This window comes from Mustelus asterias, chromosome 16, assembly GCF_964213995.1.
Source record: "Mustelus asterias chromosome 16, sMusAst1.hap1.1, whole genome shotgun sequence".
NCBI lineage: Eukaryota > Metazoa > Chordata > Chondrichthyes > Carcharhiniformes > Triakidae > Mustelus > Mustelus asterias.
In genome coordinates, this window is record NC_135816.1 from 38130217 (window position 1) to 38153178 (window position 22962).

The window sequence follows — 22962 nt, forward strand, 5'->3', positions numbered from 1 at the left end:
ATGTTCTTGCCCATTCACTAAGTCTATTCAAATCCCCTTGAAGCCTCCTTGCATCCTCTTCACAACTCACATTCCCTCTTAGTTTTGTGTCATCAGCAAATCTGGAAATATTACAATTGGCCCCGCATCCAAATGATTTTGATGATAGTGAACAGCTGTGTTCACAACTCTTGCTATACTCTTGCCATCCTGAGAATGAGTCATTTCTTCCTACTCTGTTTTCTGTTTATTAACCAATTCTCAATTCATATCAGTATATTTCCCCAATCCCACGTGTTATAATATTATTTGCTAACCTCTTGTGTGATCCAACACCTTCTGAAAATCCAAATGCACCGCATCCAGTGGTTCTCCTTTATCCATGAAACAAGTAACATTCTCAAGAAACTCTGACATTTTTGTCAAACATGATAGGGTTAAGGTGAGAGGGGAGAGATACAAAAGTGTCCAGAGGGGCAATTTTTTCACACAGAGGGTGGTGAGTGTCTGGAACAAGCTGCCAGAGGTAGTAGTAGAGGCGGGTACAATTTTGGTTTTTAAAAAGCATTTAGACAGTTACATGGGTAAGATGGGTATAGAGGGATATGGGCCAAATGCGGGCATTTGGGATTAGCATAGGGGTTTAAAAAAAAAGGCAGCATGGACAAGTTGGGCCAAAGGGCCTGTTTCCATGCAGTAAACCTCTGACTCTATGATTTCCCTTTCATTCATAAATCCATGGTTGACTCTGCCCAATCATATCATTATTTTTCAAGTGTCCAGTTATCCTATGCTTTATAATATTCTAATATTTTTCCTCCTACTCATGTCAGACAAACAGGACCACAGCTCTCAGTTTTCTCTCTCACTCCCTTCTTAAATAATGGGGTTACATTTACTACTGTCCAGTCTGCAGGAGCCTTTCCAGGATCTGTGGAATTTTGAAAGATATCCAGAGTTGCATCCATTATCTCTATAGCCACCTCCTGCAACACTGGGATGCAACTCATCTGGTCCAAGGGATTTATCAACCTTTAATTAATTTTGAATACTATCTCTTTATTAATATTAATTTCTTTCAGTTCCTCATGTTCACTCATCACTTGGTTCCCTACGGTTTCTGGAGGATTTTCTGTATCTTCTTCCATGGAGACTGACACAAAGTAATTGTTTAATTTCTCTGCCATTTCCCTCTTTTCCATTATAAATTCTCCTGTCTCCACCTGTAATGGACCCGCATTTGTCCGTGCTTATCTTTTCCTTTCCACATACCTAATGAAGCTTTTACAGTCTGCCTTTATATTCCGCGCTAGCTTGCGTTCATATTTCCTTTAACTTTGTCAGCTTGGTCATCCTTTGCTAAATTCTGAATTGCTCCCAATCTTACCACTTTCCCTGAAAACTTTATAAGTCATTTCCTTTGATCTAATGCAATCTTTAACTTCTTTTATTATCCATGGTTGATTCCCCCTTCCTCAGGCTTTTTGTGTCTCAGAAGAATATATATTTTTTGAAGACTAAGTAAGACTTCTTCAAATAATTATATTGCCTGTCCACCATCAAATCTTTTAGCGCAGAATTTCACATGTGACATGCACGTTTGACAGACTGAAGTGACTGTGGTTCCCGATCCTACCCAAGATCAATTCAGAATCATGATATTACTCTGGCTGGCCATTTAAGTGGCAGCTGGCATAAATCACAAGCACATTAGGCCAGCGGCGTCAGCAGAGGCAGGAGTGCAATGGGTGCCATGTCCAATGGCAGCCCATCGCAAAGTTTAAAGGTGGCATGAAGAGGCCACAGAGGCATCACTTCCTGCAGAATGACCAGCACTGGTAGACACAGCAGGCCGGAGGGGTGTTCTGGGGCCAGCAATAGGATAGCAATGTCCTGTAAGCTCCACATTGTGCTGAGTCCAACATAAAAAACAATCTCTCAAAACCCCAAAACACCATCACAATTCATACCTTGAAGTTCCCAACTCCCCATCCAGCATTTGCTCCATTCCCCTTTTATCCCATTCCCCTTTTGTCCCATTCCCCTTTTATCCCACCCTTGAGTCTGAAAAGTTAAAAAATGGTTGGTCCACCTGCCTTGTGTTTCCCATGTGCCAATGTTGAAATGGCATGGGACATGTAAAATGTTGGTCAATTGGGGATTTAATCCCCTCAATAAACAGCATAATTGTCAGTAGGCATGCTGTTGATTGTATCGGCACCCACTGACCAAAATATTGCTTGAGTTTGTGAGGACATTGGGATACATGCATGATATCATCACATGCTTTTTGACGTACTACCAGATCAGGTATGTCTGCCCAGCAGATGTAAAATTCTACCCATAATGTATTTTCCAATCCACCATATTTAACTTGCCCCTCATATCTTCATAATTTAATTTGTTCAGATTTAGAGCCCGAGTTTCAGAATGAACTGTATCACTTCCAATCTTAATGTAAAACTCCATCATATTATGGTCACTAATTCCTAAAGATTCCTTTACGACAAGGTTATTGATCAGTTCTTTCTAATGAGATAATGCTAAATCCCCAGATTTAGTAATCCCCAGATGGTTCCTCAAAGTACTGCTCCAGAAACCCATTTTGTACACACAGCAGGAAAGCATTTTCCATTGCATTAGTGCTAATTAGGTTTATCCAGTCTATATCATAGAATCCCTAAGGTACAGTAGGAGGCCATTCGACCCATCGAGTCTGCACCGACCACAATCCCACCCAGGTTCTAAGCCCATATCCCTACTTATTTACCCTATTAACTCCCGACACTAAGGAGCAATTTAGCTTGGTCAATCAACCTAACCCACAGATCTTTGGAGTATGGGAGGAAACCGGAGCAACCGGAGGAAACCCATGCAAACGCAGGGAGAATGTGCAAACGCCACACACACAGTGACCCAAGCCAGGAATCGAACCCGTGTCCCTGGCGCTGTGAGGCAGCAGTACTTGCCACTGTGCCGCCCATTATTGAAGTTGCCCTTTTTTATATTACCATTATTACATACAAACTTTTAAAGCTACTGATAGTGATTTAATTCCTGTGAAATGCAATGTATTAATTTAACTTGCATCATTTACTTAAAATTATTCTTGGTAATATTTGTGTACATGCCTATTTTCAGATTTATTAAACTTTCAGTGAATTTTATATAACTGAACTGTCATATGTTTTACTGCACAGTTTTCTTCTTCTTTACAAGGAGGTGAGTCCTTCTCAAATTTAATTCTAAAATCATTGTCAACTTTATTGTAACTCACTCAAGTATGCTTTATTGTTTATGAGACACAATATGCATAGAAGAAAGGAGAATTAGAATTCTTTCAAGTGGAATAGATAAAGGGGAACCCAGCTCATGGACATCACTGCAGGAGTTCCTCAGGGTAGTGTCCTAGGCCCATCCATCTTCAGCTGCTTCATCGATGACCTTCCTTCCATCATAAGGTCAGAAGCGGGGATGTTCTTTGACAATTGCAAAATGTTTAGCACCATTCACAACTCCTCAGGTACTGGAGGTGTCCATGTACAAAGGTAGCAAGACCTGGACAATGTCCAGGATTGGGCTGATAAGCAGCAAGTAACATTTGCACCATACAAGTGTCAGGTAATGACCATCGCCAACAAATGAGAATCCAACCATCTCTCCCTGACATTCAATGCCATTACCATTGCTGAATACCCCACTATTAACATTCTGGAGGTTACCACTGACTGAAACTGAAGTGGACTAGCAATATAAATATTGTGGTTACAAGAGCAGGTCAGAGACTGGGAATCCTGTGGTGAGTAACTCCCCTCCTGACTCCCAAAAGACTGACCACCATCTACAAGGCACAAGTCAGGGGACGGGTACTCTCCACTTGCCTGGATGAGCGCAGCTCCAACAGCATTCAAGAAGCTCAACACCATCCAGGACAAAGCAGTCCACTTGATTGGGACCCCATCCACCACCTTCAACATCCACTCCTTCCATCACCAACACACAGTGGCCACCGTGTGCACCATCTACAAGCTGCACTGCAGCAACTCACCAAAGTTCCTTTCACAGCACCTTCCAAGCCTGTGACCGCCACCACTTAGAATGACAAGGGCAACAAATTAATGGTGACACCACCACCACATTTCCCCTCAAGTCACACACCATTCAGACTTGGAGCTTTATCATCATTCCTTTGCTGTAGCTGGGTCAAAATCTTGGAACTCCCTTCCTCAGAGTACTGTGAGTGTGTCTGCACCTCAGGAACTGCAGCAGTTCAAGAAGGAAGCTCATCGCCACCTTCTCAAGGGCAACTAGTGATAGACCTAGACAGTACAACCCACATCCCATGAAGAAAAAAAAAATTCAGGTCAATGACCTTTTATCAGAATTGAAAATGGCTAGGGACCTAACAAGTTTGTAGCAGGTACAAAGGCAAAGTAAAGGGGATAGGGGAAGAAAGAACAAAAGGGAAGCTCTATAGTTGAGTGGCAGGCAAGGCAAGGCAAAATGACAAAAGGGACAGTGGTGTAGGGCAAATGTGCATGATAAAAGAAGGGTCCAGAGGCAACAGCAGAATCATCATCAACAGTGATGGTTATGATTTGAAATTGTTGAGCTCAATGTTGAGTCAGGAGGGCTGTAAATGCCTAATCAAAAGATGCGGCATTGTTCCTTGAGCTTCATTAGAACAAACAGGGGGCCAAGGACAAGGTGGAGTGGGGTCGAGGATTAAAATGACAGACAACCTGACATTCAGGGTCACACACTGATTGGTGGTACCATACAAGGTGACCATCCCATTAGCATTTGGTTTCCCCAATGTAGAGGGAACGATCTTGTGAGCAGTGAATACTGTATATTAAAAGAAGTACACTTGAACTACTCTTTCCCCTGAAGGAAGTGTTCAGGGCCTTGGAGGGTGGAAAGGGAGGCGCTGTGACTCTTGTCCTTGCACACAAAGGTATTCTGGGAAGGAGAGGGCCTGTTTGGGGAGGCTTGATTGAAGACTGAGGGAACAGTCTTTTCAGAATACTGAAAATGGAGGAGAGGGTATTACATTTGAGATGGTGTATTGAATATGAAAGCTGGTGGGTTGTAAGATGAGGACAATGGGTTCCTTACCATGGTTCTGGGAGGGAGAAGAACAGGTGAGGGTAGAAATTCAGGAATTGGATGGGCAAGTAAATGACTGCCTTTTATTTGTTCCATTATCGTCCCCTTTAATTTCTCCTGCCTTCCACCCTGTCACAGGTCTTCCATTTTGATCTTTCCTCTGCTTCCCCAGTTCCTTGCCTGCGTACTTTTGAAAATCTGTTGCATCTCTAACTCCTGTCTGGCCTGCTGAGTATTTCCAGCATTTCCTGTTTTTAGTTCAGAATTCTCCCTCTGAACATAAAAGGAATTCAGTAAACCACCATGATCTATGAACTATGAAGATTTCAGACTGAAACGGAAAGCAGGTATAAAAATAACTCAAGAATATCAGTGGCTTTAACAAAATATGTTTTGAATGTTATCTCTAATTTCAAACTTTATCCTGAGTTTTTCCGTGATCAACATTACAATTCCCAATAATTGCTGGGTAGACAGCTCTGTAATCAGGCGTTTGGTAAATGATTGCTTTGTATCATCTTTGTACTCAGTAATTACAATATTTTTCCCTTCTTTATTTACAAAGTAGCAGTAGTGACCTCAATTAAATATATCAAACCACACAGAGATGTGTGTATACAATGGATAGGAAGCATAGAAGAATGAATCCATTATAGCTTTCTTTTTGGAGGTGAATATTGTTCTAAAAGCCAGCTCTCTGACCACAGTTTTCAGAATTGGCAAATGATTGACAAATGAAGTTCAACATAGATGAATGTGAGGGAGTACATTTTGATCGGAAGAATAGGAAGGTCATTTATTACCTGGAAGGTGCAAGTTTAGGTGAGGTAGAGGAGCAAAGGGAGTACAAATACATCAATCATTCAATCATCAAAAGTTGCACCACATGCTAGCAAGACTGTAAAAATGCAAACCAAGCGTTGAGCTTTATTTCTAGAGGAATAGAATTGAAAAGTAAGAAAGTTATGCTAAGCCTGTACTGAACCTCGGCTAAACCACGAGTACTGTCTGCAGTTCTGATCACCATAAAAAGGATATGGAGAGTGTGCAGAGAATGTTTACAGGAATGAGATACATAATTTGCTTTTATCTAAGCATAATTTTCAGTTCATCCAAAAGTCAACTACCTTTACCCAAACTTCCCATCATCCCTGTACTTGCCGATTACATTCGTTCCCAGTCCAGCAGTATCAAAAATTTAAAATTGTTATCCCTATATACAAATCACTCCACGACTGTGGCCTCCTCAACTCGGAAAGCTCCCACAGACTTACAACTCTTCACCATCTCTGCAGACCTCCAATTCTGATGCTGCATATTTCTGATTTCCATTGTATCACCATTGATGGCTGTGCATTCAGCTACCAAGATCCTAAGCTCTGGGATTCCCTCCCTGAACCTCTTTTACTGCTCTCATCTCTTTTAAGGTGGTCTTTACTTTTTTAAGGTGAAAAAAATACCTTTTTAAGCATGTTTTGGACACTCTGCCCCCTAATATATTATGCACGTCAATATCAACCTTCCTGTGACACCACTCCGATGAAGTATCTTGGCCTGTTTTCTGAAGTTAAATGTATGGTATAAATGCACACTGTTTTTGTGCAATGGAAAATTATGAACATAGTTTCCATTTTAAATCTCTTTTAGAAGAAGTTCATTCTTCGGCGGCACGGTAGCACAGTGGTTAGCACTGCTGCTTCACAGCTCCAGGGACCTGGGTTCGATTCCCGGCTTGGGTCACTGTCTGTGTGGAGTTTGCACATTCTCCTCGTGTCTGCGTGGGTTTCCTCCGGGTGCTCCGGTTTCCTCCCACAGTCCAAAGATGTGCGGGTTAGGTTGATTGGCCATGCTAAAATTTCCCCTTAGTGTCCTGGGATGTGTAGATTAGAGGGATTAGTGGGTAAAATGTGTGGGGATATGGGGGTGGGGCCTGGGTGGGATTGTGGTCGGTGCAGACTCGATGGGCCGAATGGCCTCTTTCTGTACTGTAGGGTTTCTATGATTTCTTCTATGAAATGAAATCAAGTATGAATTCAAATGAAGCTCAGAAATAGGAAACTATTCATCAAACATTAATTCATAACCTTTATTTAAAGTTTATTTATTATTAGTGTCACAAGTAGGCTTACATTAACACTGCAATGAAGTTACTGTGAAAATCCCCTAGTCGCCATATTCCAGCACCTGTTCAGGTACACTGAGGGAGAATTTAGCATGGCCAATGCACATAACCAGCACGTCTTTTGGACTGTGGGAGGAAACCAGAGCACCCAGCGGAAATCCACACAGACATTGGGAGAACACGTAAACTCTGCACACGGAGTGACACAAGCCAGAAATTGAACTTGGGTCCCTAGTGCTGTGAGGCAGCAGTGCTAACCACTGTGCCACCGTGCTGCCCTTACACTGCCAGCTAATAAGTAAGATTAGTGTCACAAAAGCAAAACTGTGTCACTTTTCCACAACTTTGTATACTTTGATAAGTAAAGACTACAAGTGGAACATGTTTACTTTGATTTGATGCTGAAATAAGGAGCTTTAAGGTAACAAGGCCTTACACTATAGTGTTTGGTCTAAAAATCTGAAAGACACTGACACTTTTTTAAACAAAAATCAGTTTACAAATTTTCTTTGCAGTCACACGAATGTCTTCTTTCCTCATTTTAAAAGTTAAAAAGATAGGGAAATATTACAATCATGGTGTTATTTTCTTGAAGCATACTGTAGTTCATCCCATAATTACTTATTAACTTGTACTGAAAAGAAGCCTTCCAGAATATGTACAGCCATTTCTGCTTAATAGAAATGTGTACATCTAGTGAGAGAGGATTTGATTTTTTTGAAAAATGGAAGTAAGCTTTTGTCAAGTTGTTCTTTTGTTGTGTAGCTCCTCTGCTGGGCACTATATTTTCTCTTGGAGCTGGTCGATTGAAAGACTGGACCATTATGAAAGGTGATATTCTGACTGGGACCAGCACCGTGTTCATTTGTCAGAGGTATTACAGCATAGGAGGAGGCCATTCAGCCCATTGAGTACATGCTAACTCTCTAGATCAATCCAGTCAGCGCCATTTTTATCCCATACCCCGGCTCTATCCCTGTAGCCCTGCAAGTTTATTTCCCTCAAGTGAAATTCAATTTCCTTTTGAAATCACAGATCCGCTTTCACTGCCCTCCTATGTCCAGTTCCAGGTCATTACCACTTGCTGCGCAAAAAAGGTCATCCTCATGTTCCCCCTTTGTCTAAGAGCATACGAAATAGGAGCAAGTGTAGACCATAATGCTCCCGTGAGTCTGTTCCACCATTCAACATGATCCTGACTGATCCTCTGTCTTAACCCCACTTTTCTACCCATTCCCTGAGCGACAAAAACCTTTCTATCTCAGACTTAAAGACAATGTTGGACATTCGCAATCATAGGATCATAGAATCAGTGCAGAAGAGGCCATTCATCCCATCAAGTCTGCACCAACTCTCTGACAGAGTGCTTACCCAGGCCCTCTCCCCCACCCTATCCCTGTAACCCCACACATTTACCATGGCTTATCTATCTAACTTTGGGACACTAAGGGGCAATTTAGCATGGCCAATCCACGTGACCTGCACATCTTTGGACTGTGGGAGGAAACCGGAGCACCCACAGGAAACCCACAAAGACACAAGGAGAACGTACAAACTCCACACAGTCACCTATGGCCAGATTTGAACCCGGGTCCACGGAGCGGTGATCCAGCAGTACTAACCAATCTGCCACCCTCTTCTGTAGTGAACATGTCCAAATGTTCTCAACCCTTCGAGTGAAGAAATTTCTGATGGTCCCCATATCCCGAGCCTGTTCTAAATTCCTCAGCCGGATGAAGCAGCCTTTCATTGTCTACCCTTGTCTATCCCCTTCAGAATCTTGTATGGTTGGCACTTTATAAATAAAAGCGCCATCGATTTTTTTTTTCTAAATGTGTTCTGGCAACGCTTGTGCGTCCCCGAATAATATCAACAAAAGGGTGCATATGAAAGTGTCTGGAAAAGTGTCATTGTGTTTTGTATGCTTGATATGTTACCGAAAATAATGTTCGGTCTTTCCTAGAGTGTCTCTTTACTCAACTGTACACTTTGGTTAGAGCGTATTATTCACGCAGTTTGTCATTCCGTGAATGCATGGGTGTTGGTACCTTTCGGTTCACTTTTGCACCACACACTATAGAAAAAAAAAATCTCCAATAGTGCATTTCACTGGCGTCCTGGATCTTGAGAAATGGCTCCTCCAGACCGCCGCTTTGCATCAGTTTTCTGCTGATGATCAAACCCGGTTCCAGGAACACTGCAATGCCATTTGCTGCACAGTTGATTTCCGGAAAGGCGGTCCTTGTTGTGTCAGATATTTATGCTAATCACGCGGAGCTCTGCGCTTTTTAATCCACGCCCAGACAGTGCAGATAGAGAATACTATCTGAATCTCTCGTAGAGCGGGACAAAGATAAGGGTAAGTAATACTCCCACACTCTTGGGTTTTTTTTTCCAACAACCTTCCATTCCTTAACATTGGGATACTGGAGCATCCAAACATTTCTCGAATTTGCACGCATTTGGATTTGAGATGCCTTGATATTCGCAATTTTTTGCAGTTTTGCTGAGCAATCATATCCTTTATTAAAATTAGTAACGGATGAAGGTGCGAGATTATTTAGACAAAGGCGTGTGTGAATCTTCGGGGCGAATCGTTGAGGGGTTGAAAATTAAATGGGGATTTGCAAATTTTGGAAAATTGAGTAAGACTGCTTAATTTCAAATTCTGGGTGTTGGAACGTTTCCTTTTGTTTAAACTGTTTGATTGTCAAATTCAGAGTTATATGAAATTCAACCGCCTAATCCTCTTATTGATTTTATTTTTTAAACAATAATACCAAAAACTTGAATGAATGTCTTTCAGTAGGGCGGCTCCCATTGACCACAATGCTAAACAGTGGAATTAACGTGATCTTAATGCAATCTCTGGGAGGAAAAATCTGCAGAGAAAATTTATTGGACATTAGCGAAACCTGATGTTAAAATTTCTGTTTTCCAGTAATAAGCGCTTGTAGTTTTCGATACAGTTTCATGCCGTGCTTCGTTGAGCATTAATATGCTGGTCGTTTTTATTGGTGAAACTCCCGCAGTTTCTTGCACAAAGAGAACATATTTGAAATAATATTCAAGGCTAAATGGTTCACACTATTTGCTAGTGTGTGCATTGTATTCCCAATAACTGACTTTATCTGCCGCATTGCACTGCACAGTCTTTGATAGTGATTTTATTTTGCAGCAGACGCCATGTCAGACAAACCAAATCTTTGCGAAATCATACAATTTGATAAGAAAAAACTGAAGAAGATAGAAACCAAAGAGAAAAATCCTCTCCCAACAAAAGAGAGTAAGTATGTCAAAGCTAGGGACAGCCCCCCACCCCCACAGACTGCTGACCACACCTGGTGATACTATTGTGAAGCATAATTATAAATTGCTACCATTTGGCATGAAATAATGTGAAGTGTACATAATTGTTGTTTAATACTGCAGAATATTGTAATGTCTGATATAATGGGTTGTGTCCGGACGCATGTGTATAATTTTATTTTACTCGGAAGGTTATTGTTATCGAAACCCCGCAGAGGCAGTTGAAATTAGATTGCATGGGTTTTGCTAATAGATTGGTTTCTTTTTTTTGTTTCAGCAATTGAAGAGGAAAAGAGGCAAGAATCAGCTTCATGAATGTGAAATGGAGGGGATGCAACTTTTATTTTTTTTAAGTTGACTGGTTTTTGTTTCAAACCCTTACTGCTCACTGACTTGCGAATGGGAGTCTGTTGTAGCATCCAGTCCACTCCCAAGATGGGGACTACTCCCTGTATTGCACCAAGGGACCAACTTATCAATAATGGTGTTTGGACCATACCGTGATAGGAAACAATGTATCTGCGCACTAAATACGTGAAGTTGGTTTTATTTTATTTGTGTATTTAAAATCCATTTTCCATGGACACTTCTATGCTTAACATGTTACAAAACTAATAAAAAACCAATGAAATAACGCAGTGTGTGGAATAGTTCAGATTTTTTTCTTGCCCTTTCTCATCCCAAGAAATCTCTACAGGTAATTAGTAAAATCCATTTAGGGTTCTTTTCATTAAAATCTCCCAAATGAACTGATGCATCTGATAAATGTTGTACCTATCTTAGGGACACTACTTGAATCAATATTGTAGTAATTTACTAGCATTTATTTTAGAATTTTACCAACTGTTAAAGAGATGAGACCACAGTCAAATGGCTGGGTAAAAGTTATTTTTTGAATCTTTAACAGCATTTTCAATTAATTAATTTTCATATTAACATAGACCTGCAATTAAAATGATGTATGGTGGTCCTCCATAGTAGGTTGCATCTGTTAGAAGCCTATGTTTTACATTCTGTTTGAGTTATAAATCATTTTTGATCCCAACTCTGTGATGCTACTTATTATCCCCAAACTGAGGCCAGGTAATCTGTTCCCAGCCATTTGCAGGACAACTCGACTAATGATTTCTCCTCACTCCCAGAGGAATAATCTCAAACTATAACAGTGAAGATTAAATATTATTGGTACAAGTTTGTATCCTGTTTTCAGACTGTAATATTACAACTTCAATGTATTATAGTGTTTAATGTAGTTGTTCTTTCATATAATTGTAACAAATAATGCTTGGGTTCTTGATAGTCTAAATAAATAGAGTATTGTCTGGTATAGCTCTAAAAGTGCTATAAATCCTCCTTTAATGTATGAAAATTTCTGATTAATCTCCTAAAGAATCTATCATTGATTTAAATAGTTACTATGCACATAATTCAGATTCATTTTGGGAATCGCTTTTGTCCAGTACAAAACATAAATGGCTTAATTCAGTCATTATTGTAATTTGTCACTACTGAATCGTTTTAATCAAAATGTTAGTTCTGGCCTGCCAGTAGCATTTAAAAGGCTATTGTAACAGAAAGTGTGATGGTCTTTTTGCTTCCAATTCCTAAAGAACATTTTAAATTCAATTCTTCCAGAAGGCACCATTTTTAGATGGATACTTCCTATAGAATTGCACCTTTTTTCCAAATAACCATTTTGTACATTTGAAATAAATGGAAGTTGCATCAGTTAGAAGTCTACATTTTGCTCTATAATTTATTTTTGACCTCAACTGGGTGATGCTACTCATTATTCCCCAAGCTGAGGCCAGGCAATCTGCTCCCAGACATTTGCAAGACAACTCAATGATTTCTTTTCTCCCCACTCCCAGAGGGACAAGCTCAAACTATACAGTGAATATTAAATATTATCGATGCAAGCTTGTGTCCTGTTTTCAGACTCCAGTGTTACAATTTCAATGTATTATGGTATTTAATCCTTTCATATAATTGTAACAATGCTTACTTGGATTCTTGATAGTATAAATAAATGTTTGCAGTATTGTCTGGTACAACTCTAGAGATCCTACAAATCACCTCAAAAGATAAAAATCTTCTGGAAATGTACGTACATAGATATTAGCTACGAGTAAGTTTGAGCTTGACTGGATGACCCATCCTCCCTCCTCACAGAATGTCCAGACTCAGACAAAATATTAGTTGGAAGATGGCTGCTGTTGCAACCTGTGCAAGTTATGCTGACTTACACCATCATTTCCAGGAGCGAGGAATAAGGAGAATTTGTGGAGAGTGGACAAGCCCAATACTAATTCATCGAGCAGATAATACCTTATTCAGATTGCTTAGTTTTATTATATTTATTTACATTGCATTTACACATGGATTTAAGATTTATTCCATTAATTTATTTTGTTAATTTTCCACAACGTATCTATCAAATTCATGATTTAATTTGTCTCTCCTTTTTAAGCATTATTTTTATAACACAGAAACAATGGCAGGCTTACGACAGAAATTACTCTAGTTACAATAAAATACTAATATTATTAATTAATAAAATGACAATGGTTATATTTTAACAGCAGGTAATATGCAGTGGAATTTGTACCATATTATAACGTACAATTATATTTTAAAGATGTCTTTTCACCATTGACTGAGGTTTCGAAATATCTCGAGGACCTTATTTCTATGGTGACGTATGAATTTCATGCGATCCGGGAGAGAGTCATTGGACACAATAGCCCTCTGTATCGCGTTCACAGATGTGATTTTTTTTTACAATCGTGTTACCTGTTCATTTTTGAAAACTGCGACCGCACAATTAATTGTAGGCCAGCGGATTCCTTAAGCAACCAAAGGTAATCCATACGACTTTCCATATTCAAATCTTGCAAGATTATTCAAAATAAGAAACACGTGTCGGTTGCAGCTTCTAGAATGAAAACACAGGAGGATTTCAACTGCACAATAAGTTTAGAATAAATACAATCTAAACAAGGCTCACGTCTTTGACAAATATATTTTTAAAAATCCCTGTCTAATTTTCAAATCCGCTGCTGTGTTTGCACGTAGCGTCCGTCGAAGGTAAAACATTTTCAATATCTGAAACACATCTTAGATACTATGCATTGTTTTGCATATGCATGTAAAGCGTAATGTCGACGTGTTCACGATCTCTCAAGATTTCTACAGGGAACAATAGGCAACTCTGATAAAACAGCGGGCTGGGAGAAATGGAAGGTATATTAGCAGATCCGGTATTTTTTCATATCGGGTATCAAATTTAATATGCGTAAAGGTTCCAATTTAGACAATGCGAGTAAGCTAGCAGATGGGCAATTGATTTTGGAACATGCTAAGCCTGGAACAGCTGGCATCACAGTGGAACAGACGAGGCAATTCTTAAGTCTTTGTTGAAGGGGACAGACATTTGTGAAGAAATCAGGCTGACATAATGGCAACTTATAACCACACTGCTGCTGGACATTACCTGTAATTAGGAAATTGTTGATATGTTTCCTGTTGTTTGCAATTAAATAAACATATTAAATGCAAACGCTTATTTTTAATAAACATGGTCGTGCCTTGTACAATTTTAGATGGTGCTCAAGTCATTTCCAGAGTTCTACTTGAATATTGTAAACGGTGATCCGTTTTGTGCTGTGCACTGTGCTGGCTGTTACATTGTGTCTGGAAAAACAGTCAGCTGATGGCATTGATGTCTGCACCAAACAGACAGCACGTTTAGCTGGTCCAGGCATAATCAGCAATGTTGGATTAGTTCCCAGGTTGAAGGCAATTTACAATAGGAAATGTTATGCTATTTCTTACCAGAAAATTTTGTTTATTAGTATCTACAGTTCCTGCAAAAATAACTGCCGGCTTTTTTCTACTAACAATCTCCTTAAATCCCTCTGCCCCGCCCCTACGCCCTCACCTTAAACAAATGACTAAATGCATTTTTTAGATCAAAATAATAACTTTCCAAGCTCTTATATGTACTCTATTCTGCATTGTTTTCTTTTACTAGCTGACTTTGTATGGATTCAGGATCTGCTCCTTCGCTAAGATTTAAGAGTATTGATAAGGAATCAATAGTAGCCTTCAAAATACCAAGATCAGAATACTCCTTTGGAGGCTAGTATTGTTCAACTCACCCTCTCCCAGTATATCCATCCCCAGAGGCACTCCAGGTCCTAAGTGAGCCAGGCCCTATATACAAATTAGGAGCAGGAATCGGCCATTTGGCTCCTCAAGCCTGCTCTGAAATTTGATAAATTGATGACTGATCCATGGGGGTAGAGGGAACACATGAAATTGCATCAACAAGATTCTCTCTGGAATCCTGCCCATCCTGACCTGGAAGCAATTTTATGGTGGGTTAGGCAGGGTTTGGTGGGAAAGCCCGCTCTTGCCCCAATTAAGGACCTTTTCCCACTCTGCCTGAATTTTTAGGCTGGTTGGCAGGTGACAGATCAGGGGAATTGAAAAATCGAAATAATTACATCTCGGGTGGGAAAGCCTCCTTTTGAAGGCTGGTGGCCTCTCGTGAAGGCCCGGAAACTCCAGACCTCCATTGCCCCTTCCTCCCTCGCCACCCAGGACTCAATTGCTCCTCTTTGCAACCTCCCCAGGTGTCCCCTCCACTCGCTGGAACACCTATCACTCACCTGGCCTCCATGTCCCGACACTTAATCCCAGACATGTCACTGAAGTGCCAGTCAGTTTGACTGGCAGCTAACCAAGGTGGGACTTCCATCTCATGATGGATGGAAGTTCTGGCTGCTGCCATTCAACGCTTGTTAGAGCATAAAATGACACAAGGCCTGTTGAAAGTCAGTGGGGATGTGTTTTGAAAAATTCAGACCCTGAACAGCTTACTAGACCATTTTGAAGGGCAGCTGAGAGTCAACCACATTGCTGTGAGTTTGGAGTCACACGTACGATGGCAGATTTCCTTCCCCAAAGGGTCTTAGTGAGTAGATGGATTTTTGTGACAATCAATGTTAGTTTCATGGTTACCATCACTGGAACTAGCTTTCAATTCCAGATTTTTCTTATTTTTTTATTCATTCATGGGATATAGGCCTCGCTGGCTGGCCAGCATTTATTGCCCATCCCAAGTTGCCCTTGAAACTGAATGACTTGAAAGGCCAATTCAGAGGGCAGTTGAGAGTCAACCACATTGCTGTAGGCCTGGAGTCACATGTAGGCCAGACCAGGTAAGGACAGCAGATTTCCTTCCCACAGGAGCATTAGTGAACCAGATGCATTTTGCCAATAATGGACAATGGTTTCATGGTCATCATGATTCTTAATTCCAGGTATTTTTTATTGAATTCAAATTAAACCATCAGCTGTGGCGGGGTTTGAATCCATGTGCCAATGAGAATGTGTATAAGGTAGATTGAGAAGAGGAAAGGGTTAAAATTGGGATGCAAAACTAGGAATCAGTTGAGGGATAAACTGGTTATGGAAAGGGCCTGAGGCGAGGGTGACAAGGCTGACCGAAACTAATGATCACGTTAAAGAAACTGCTAATAGGTAATTGTGGTTCTGGCTTCGGAGGGCAGGGCCTTATCGATTGGCCTTTTGTTCTTGAAAGTAATCTAATCAGAAACTTTAATAGCCATGTCCTTACGTGGCTATCGCCTTTTGTTCTTGAAAGTAATCTCATCAAAATGCAACAATACAGCTGTGCCCTTATTGGCTAACAGAAGTATGTGGATGTATCGCCGTCGTGTATAACTGAAACAGTTTTGTAAGCCAGACAGAGACTCACGAACCCATGCTTGATGCGCATGGTCTAGCGATCTCTCCTCCGATGCAATAAAGAAGGTTTGCGGAGAAACCTGTGTCTCATCAATTTTTGATCCGACTTCCGAAAGCGAATTCCACACCATAACATTAGCTGAATTTCTGGATTAATAATCTAGCGATAATACCACTTGGCCACTGACTTCCCCATTTAATTGCATTTAAATTACACCAGCTGCCATAATGGGATTTGAACCTATGGCTCAAGGCTTTGGGCCTCTGGATTACTAGTCCACTGACATTACCATGACACCATCATCACCCCATTATAAATACTTATGCTCTGCAAAACATATTGGGGTGCAAACAAAAGGGGAGCAGTTTTTATTTCAAATATTGGGAATCCTTTTAGAGTCATAGTCATAGAGTTTTACTGCACAGAAAGAGGCCCGTCATGTCTGCAGCGGCCATTAAGCACCTATCTATTCTAACCCAATTTTTCAGCACTTGGTCTGTAGCCTTGTATACTATGGTGTTTCAAATGCTCATTTAAATGCTTCTTAAATGTTATGCGGATTCCCGCCTCTACCACCCTTTCACGCAATGAGTTCCAGATTCTCACCACCCTTTGAGTGAAAAGATTTTTCCTCAAACTCCCTCTAAATCTCCTTCCCCATACCTTAAATCTGTGCCCCCTGATATTAATCCCTCCACGAAGGGGAACAGTTTCTTCCTATCTACCCTATCTATGACCCTCATAATTTTGTACACCTCAGTCAGGTTCTCTCCCCCCCCCCCCCCCCCCCACCCCCTCAGCTTTCTTTGCTCGAAGGAAAACAACCCCAGCTTAACCAGCCTCTCCTCATAGCTGAAACACTCTCGCCCAGGCAACACCCTGGGGAATCTCCTCTGCACCCTCTCCAATATAATCACATCCTTCCTATAGTGTGGCGAGCAGAACTGCACACAGTACTCCAGCTGTGACCTAATGAGCGTTTTATACAGCTCCATCATAACCTCCCTGTTCTTATATTCTTTACCTCAGTTAATAAAAGTATCCCATATACCTTCTCATCCAGCTTATCTACCTGTCCTGCTGCCTTCAGGTCCCTCTGGTCTTCTGTACCTTCTAGTGTCCGACCATTCAATACAGGTGATGAAGGAGCGATGCTCCGAAAGCTTGTGCTACCAAATAAACCTGTTGGATTTTAACCTGGTGTTGTGAGACTACTTACTGTGCCTACCCCAGTCTAACGCCAGCAACTCCACGTCACCATTCATTACGTATTCCCTTACCTTATTAGTCCTCCCAAAATACATCACCTCACATTTTTCAGGGTTAAATTGCATGTGACTGGCCTGTCTATATTGTTCTGTAATCTAAGACTTTCCTCCTCGCTTTTTCCCACACCACCAATTTTTGTGTCATCCACGAATTTACGGATCATACCACCCACATTCACATCTCGATGAATAATGTATACGACAAAAAGCAAGGGACCCAGCACCAATCCCTTCAGTATACCACTGGACACAGGCTTCCAGCCACAAAAACAACCATCGACCATCACCCTCTGCCTCCTGCCATTAAGCCAATTTTGGATCTAATTTGCCAAATTGCTCCAGATCCCATGGGCTCTCACCTTGACCAGTCTCCCATGTGGGACCTTGTCAACAGCCTTACTGAAGTCTGTGTAGACTTGCATTCCAACCATTATTTTGTAAATTGAGTTTGTGTCTTTATATGCCCTGTTTGTGAACAGAACTCCCACTCACCTGATGAAGGGGCAGCGCTCCGAAAGCTAGTGGCTTGTGCTACCAAATAAACCTGTTGGACTTTAATCTGGGGTTGTGAGACTTCTTACTGTGTTTATCCCAGTCCAACACCAGCATCTCCACATCATAACTCTCTTGTGGCCAGAGAAGATTTGAAAATTAGTCTCAAAGCCCCTGTAATCTCCGCTCTTGCTTCTTACAGTAGCCTAGGATATATCTCATCTGGGCCTGGGAATTTATCCACTTTTAAGCCCGTTTAAACCGCTAACACTTCCTCCCTCTCAATGCTAATGTATTCAGTAATATCATCGTCTCCCTCCCTGCTTTCTACACCTACATCACCCTTCTCCATAGTGAACACAGATGCAAAATACTCATTTAATGCCTCACCTACGTCTTTCAGCTCCACACACAGATTACCACTTTCCTCCCCAATGGGCCCTTCTCTTTCTCTGGTTACCCTCTTGCCCTTAATATTCATATATATCCATGGGATTTTCCTTTATTTTGCTTGACAGAGGTTTTTAATGCCCCCTCTTCACTCTCCTAATTTTTTTAAGTACCTACCGCCCTGCACTTTCTATACTTCTCTGGGGCATCCACTTTTGTTAGCCCCCTGTATCTGCCTTAAGCCTCCCTTTTATCAGATACAGTACTCCCTTACACTTAATAATTTATTTAGACTTAGTTCCTCCAGTCCCATGTGGGACAATGGGCAGTAAGACTCCACCACCAGCCTTTGTGGTGTCCTGCTCTTGGAAATTCTCCTTAAATGTACTTCACCAGGTCTTCTTTGGCAAGCCCGTCTTCTTCTCCTTTTGGTGGTGTCCATTCTGCTGCCACTCTGGTGTGGCATATATCCTAAGGGCAAAATATGTGTCCTGTCAGCTTCAATTGTCTCTTTGTCATGAAGTCCACAGGTGACTCTGACCAGTCCTCTCTAGCACCTCTTTGTTGGTGATGCCGTTCTTCCTTGTGATGCTCAGGATCTTAGGCAACACTGATGAAAAGTGTCAACCTATGTGACGCCTTTGCAGTTCTTCTCCATGTCTCACAGGCATAAATTGAACTTGGTACTATTAAGGACATGTAGAGTCGCAGCTTCATGGCCATGTTAGTGGCATTTAATGGCCAGAATGTGTGGAGCCATATTGTTAGGCCGATGCTGCTTTTCTGATTCTTGTGTGAAAGCCAATCTCTACAACCCTCTCCAGAGATTTTGCTTCCTGGGTAGGAGAAATGGTTGACATCCTTAATGTTCTGTTGTCCAATGGTGATAGCCTTGTTGCCGTCCAGTCATCATTGTCTTGGACTTGTCAAAGCTGATGATTAGACCAACATTGGCACCTCTATTCTGAAGACTGGTGGTCATGTTTTGGAGCAGGCGGGATTCTTTGACCAGCAAGATGATGTTGTCGACGAAATTCAGGACTGTCAACTGGTGGTGTTGCAACAGGATACCAAAGATTGCACCTACCATCACTTTCCTCATGATGGAATCAATAGCCAAGAGGAAAAGGAATGGGGTGAGTATGGAACCTTGCCATACTCATGTACTGATGTTGAAGGAGTCCCTGGTGCCTGTGCTGGTCTTAATGCAACAGCTGAAGTCACTGTATAAGGCTTTGAAAATTTAATATTCCCTCATACAAAAGAGCGGAAAGAACTTTGTATACAAAATGATAGCAAACTTCACATTGGACCACCTTGACTTAAACACAAGAATACATGAACTATAGACATTAAGCTAAACATGACATGTCTTTGTCAAAATTGTTGACAGGTTTTAGTCGTAAAACAGAATTTCCCTTATTTATTTTTATTTATTTTATTAGTGTCACAAGTAGGCTTACATTAACACTGCAATGAAGTTACTCTGAGTATCCCCTAGTCGCCACACTCCGGTGCCTGTTCGGGTACACTGAGGGAGAACTTAGCATGGCCAATGCACCTAACCAGCATGTCTTTCGAACTGTGGGAAGAAACCGGAGCACCCGGAAGAAACCCACGCAGATACGGGGAGAACATGCAAACCCACACAGTGACCCAAGGCCGGGAATCAAACCCGGGTCCCTGGCGCTGTGAGGCAGCAGTGCTAACCACTGTGCCATTATGGCACTCCCTCAGCCAAATTTTTTTTAAAAGATTTATTTAAATTTATAGTCATGATGTGGAGATGCTGGTGTTGGACTTGGGTGGGCACAGTAAGAAGTCTCAACCTGGTGTTCTGAGACTTCTTACTGTAAATTTATAGTAATAGTAATAGATGCAGCATTCGTTAGGCAGTTTGTTTATCATTGTTCTCCATTCCCTCAATGCTTTATTGAATAAATTGTGCAACATTTAACTCTATAGATTAGAAACATCTAATTTTTAATCCTGTATTTTTACATATAAAGCGGTCAATTCCCCATCATCACGCTCGGGGAATGGTCCCTTTACAGCAATGATAATTGGGTCAGTGGGCCTCATTACTCTCAGTATGGAACTCCCAATTATACAATAGAATGTTTTTTTCATTCTTTAAGAAAGTGCTATGTGTATGTGCTGGCCTCATTTGAGACATCAAAAGTATTTCATGAATGAACATTGGTCCCCCATGGTCTTTTGCAGTACAGTTTCAGATTCATTGACTATCTGTATAAAATACACTGGGAGACTGCCAAGCTATTTGATCCATCACTCCAATATTGAAAATCAGGTTGCCATTTTTTTTTTACTGAACTTACAAAACTAAATGTTTTACATTACAGTTATTCTCCCCCCACCCAACCCCCGATATTGCTGGGTTTTTTGTAGTTCAAAAGAATGCAAAAATAGAAAAGTAAGAGGTTACCCTGGAACAGCTAGCATTAGAAGACAAGAACATATTAATGACATTTTCAAACTGTTCTATTGACACTGAATTGGAATTGGAGGCAAGCTCTGTCTTCCTTCTTGTAATGGTATAAAATCGGGAAAGGCCAAGAACAATGTGTATTCATGCATTTTTGTAATACCTGTTCACCAACCTCCCAGTGCCAGCATGACTTTTAATGACTATCTTGTCAAATCTTGACAGTCAATTATTTTCAATCATTAATTAAAATTAATTATAAAAGGCCACCAAAGTTTACAATCAAACCTTTGCTCGATTTGAGAAAAACCTTCTACCAGCTGCTTTTACATTAGGGCTGTTGACTTCCTTTCCGGTTTACAGCTGGCCATTTTAATTTTGGAGTGAGCTGTTCAGTCAACAAGCCATTTAAAAATCAAATATTAAAAGTCTAATTATTGAGTAACCAGGGAAACACGAAAGGAAATACAAAATATGAAGTGACAAACCTAATAATAGGAGAGCTGCACAGATGGGTTAGCTAATCCAATGAGTAGCAAAGGGAAATAAGCAATATTTTAAATTTATTTAAGGGAGTGGGCATCGCTGACTAGGCCAGCATTTATTGCCCATCCCTACTTGCCCTTGAGAAGGTGGTGGTGAGATGCCTTCTTGAACCACTGTAGTCCATGTTGTGTAAGTACACCCTCAGTGTGGTGTGACCCAATGGCAGTGAAGGAATGATGCTATATTTCCAAGTCAGGATGGTGAGTGCTAAACAAAATAAGTAGTCTAACAACACCAGGTTAAAGTCCAACAGGTTTATTTCTAAACCTGTTGGACTTTAACCTGGTGTTGTTAGACTTCTAACTGTGTTTACCCCAGTCCAACGCCGGCATCTCCACATCAAAACAAATTAAGTGACAGCCATTCACTGGTTCATTCCTCAGGGCAATGTTTTGACCAATCAGAAGTAAATTGCCTAGTTTAAATTTCAAACAATGCTCATCAGTTAACTGTCAGTCACCATCAACTGACGTATTCGCCATGGTAACACCTCTACCAATCAGAGTCAACTTGCCAACCAATCAGAACTCTCGTCTCAGACAGTAAAAATAGTTTGTTTCCCCTGACTATAGCATTCTTGCAAACTGTCCTGATGATTGCAAGATGAAAAGCTTTGATCATTTCTTTTTTTCAGCAATACTCAAATTATATACTACCAAATCACTATTGGGATATGAGAAACAGGCTGACTATAAAAGTGAAAAATAAATAGAAGAAGCTAAGGGAAAGTCTGAGCAGATATTGGCAGCTAATTTTAAAGGGAATCCGAAGTCTCCAATAGGCAAACGAATAGTAAAAGATTCAATTAAGGAGTGGGGCCAATTAGGGTCCAAAAAGGGGACTTTCGCACAGCGACTGAGGACATAAATGATTAAATCTGTCCTTAGTAAAGAAGAAGATTCTGCCCAAGTCATAGTGAAAGAGGAGGTAGTTGAAAAACTGGATGGGCTAAAAATTAAAAAGAGGCATTAGAAAGATTGACTGTACTTAAAATTGATAAATCACCAGGTCCAGACTGAATGCATCTGAGAATAATGAGGGAAGTAGAGTGGAAATTGTAGAGGTACTGGCCATAATCCTCTAATACTCCATATATACAGGGTGATGCCTGAGGATTGGAGAACTACAAATGTCATTCTTGTTCAAAAAAGGGTGTAAGGATTAACTCAGCAACTACTGGCCAGTTAGTTTAACCTCAATGGAAGGAATACTTTTAGAAATTATAATCTGGGATAAAATTCACCAACATTGGATAAATTTGGATTGATTAAAGAAAGCTAGCCCATATTAGTTAAAGGAAAACCATATTTAACTAATTTGATAAGGTAACAGAGAGGGTTAGAACATAGAACAGTACAGCGCTGATGGAAAGAATTGCCTCAACACAAGGGCATCCCAGGTGCACTGATACCAAGGGACACGTTAATACACAGACTGACAGCCTACTCTTGTTCACTCACATCACTAACTATAGAGATTCTGCGTTCGCTTGCAAAATAATTTAGTGCTTATAGTTGTGTCAGGG

The 22962-nt window shown here is 40.8% G+C and overlaps 1 protein-coding gene across 2 annotated transcripts; it reads left to right on the top strand.

The window, feature by feature from the left end:
• The first annotated feature begins 9516 nt into the window (after positions 1 to 9516).
• On the top strand, positions 9517 to 11109 carry LOC144505477 (thymosin beta-11-like). Of its 2 annotated transcripts, none has more exons than XM_078231592.1 (3): positions 9517 to 9569; positions 10392 to 10496; positions 10797 to 11109. In XM_078231592.1, exons 2-3 carry the CDS (start codon positions 10397 to 10399, stop codon positions 10832 to 10834), a joined length of 138 nt encoding a protein of 45 aa, XP_078087718.1. In that variant the 5' UTR covers positions 9517 to 9569; positions 10392 to 10396; the 3' UTR covers positions 10835 to 11109. The 2 variants fall into 2 exon arrangements, with proteins under 2 accessions (XP_078087718.1, XP_078087717.1); XM_078231591.1 differs by having other exon boundaries at positions 9520 to 9569; positions 10389 to 10496.
• Positions 11110 to 22962: the final 11853 nt, after the last annotated feature.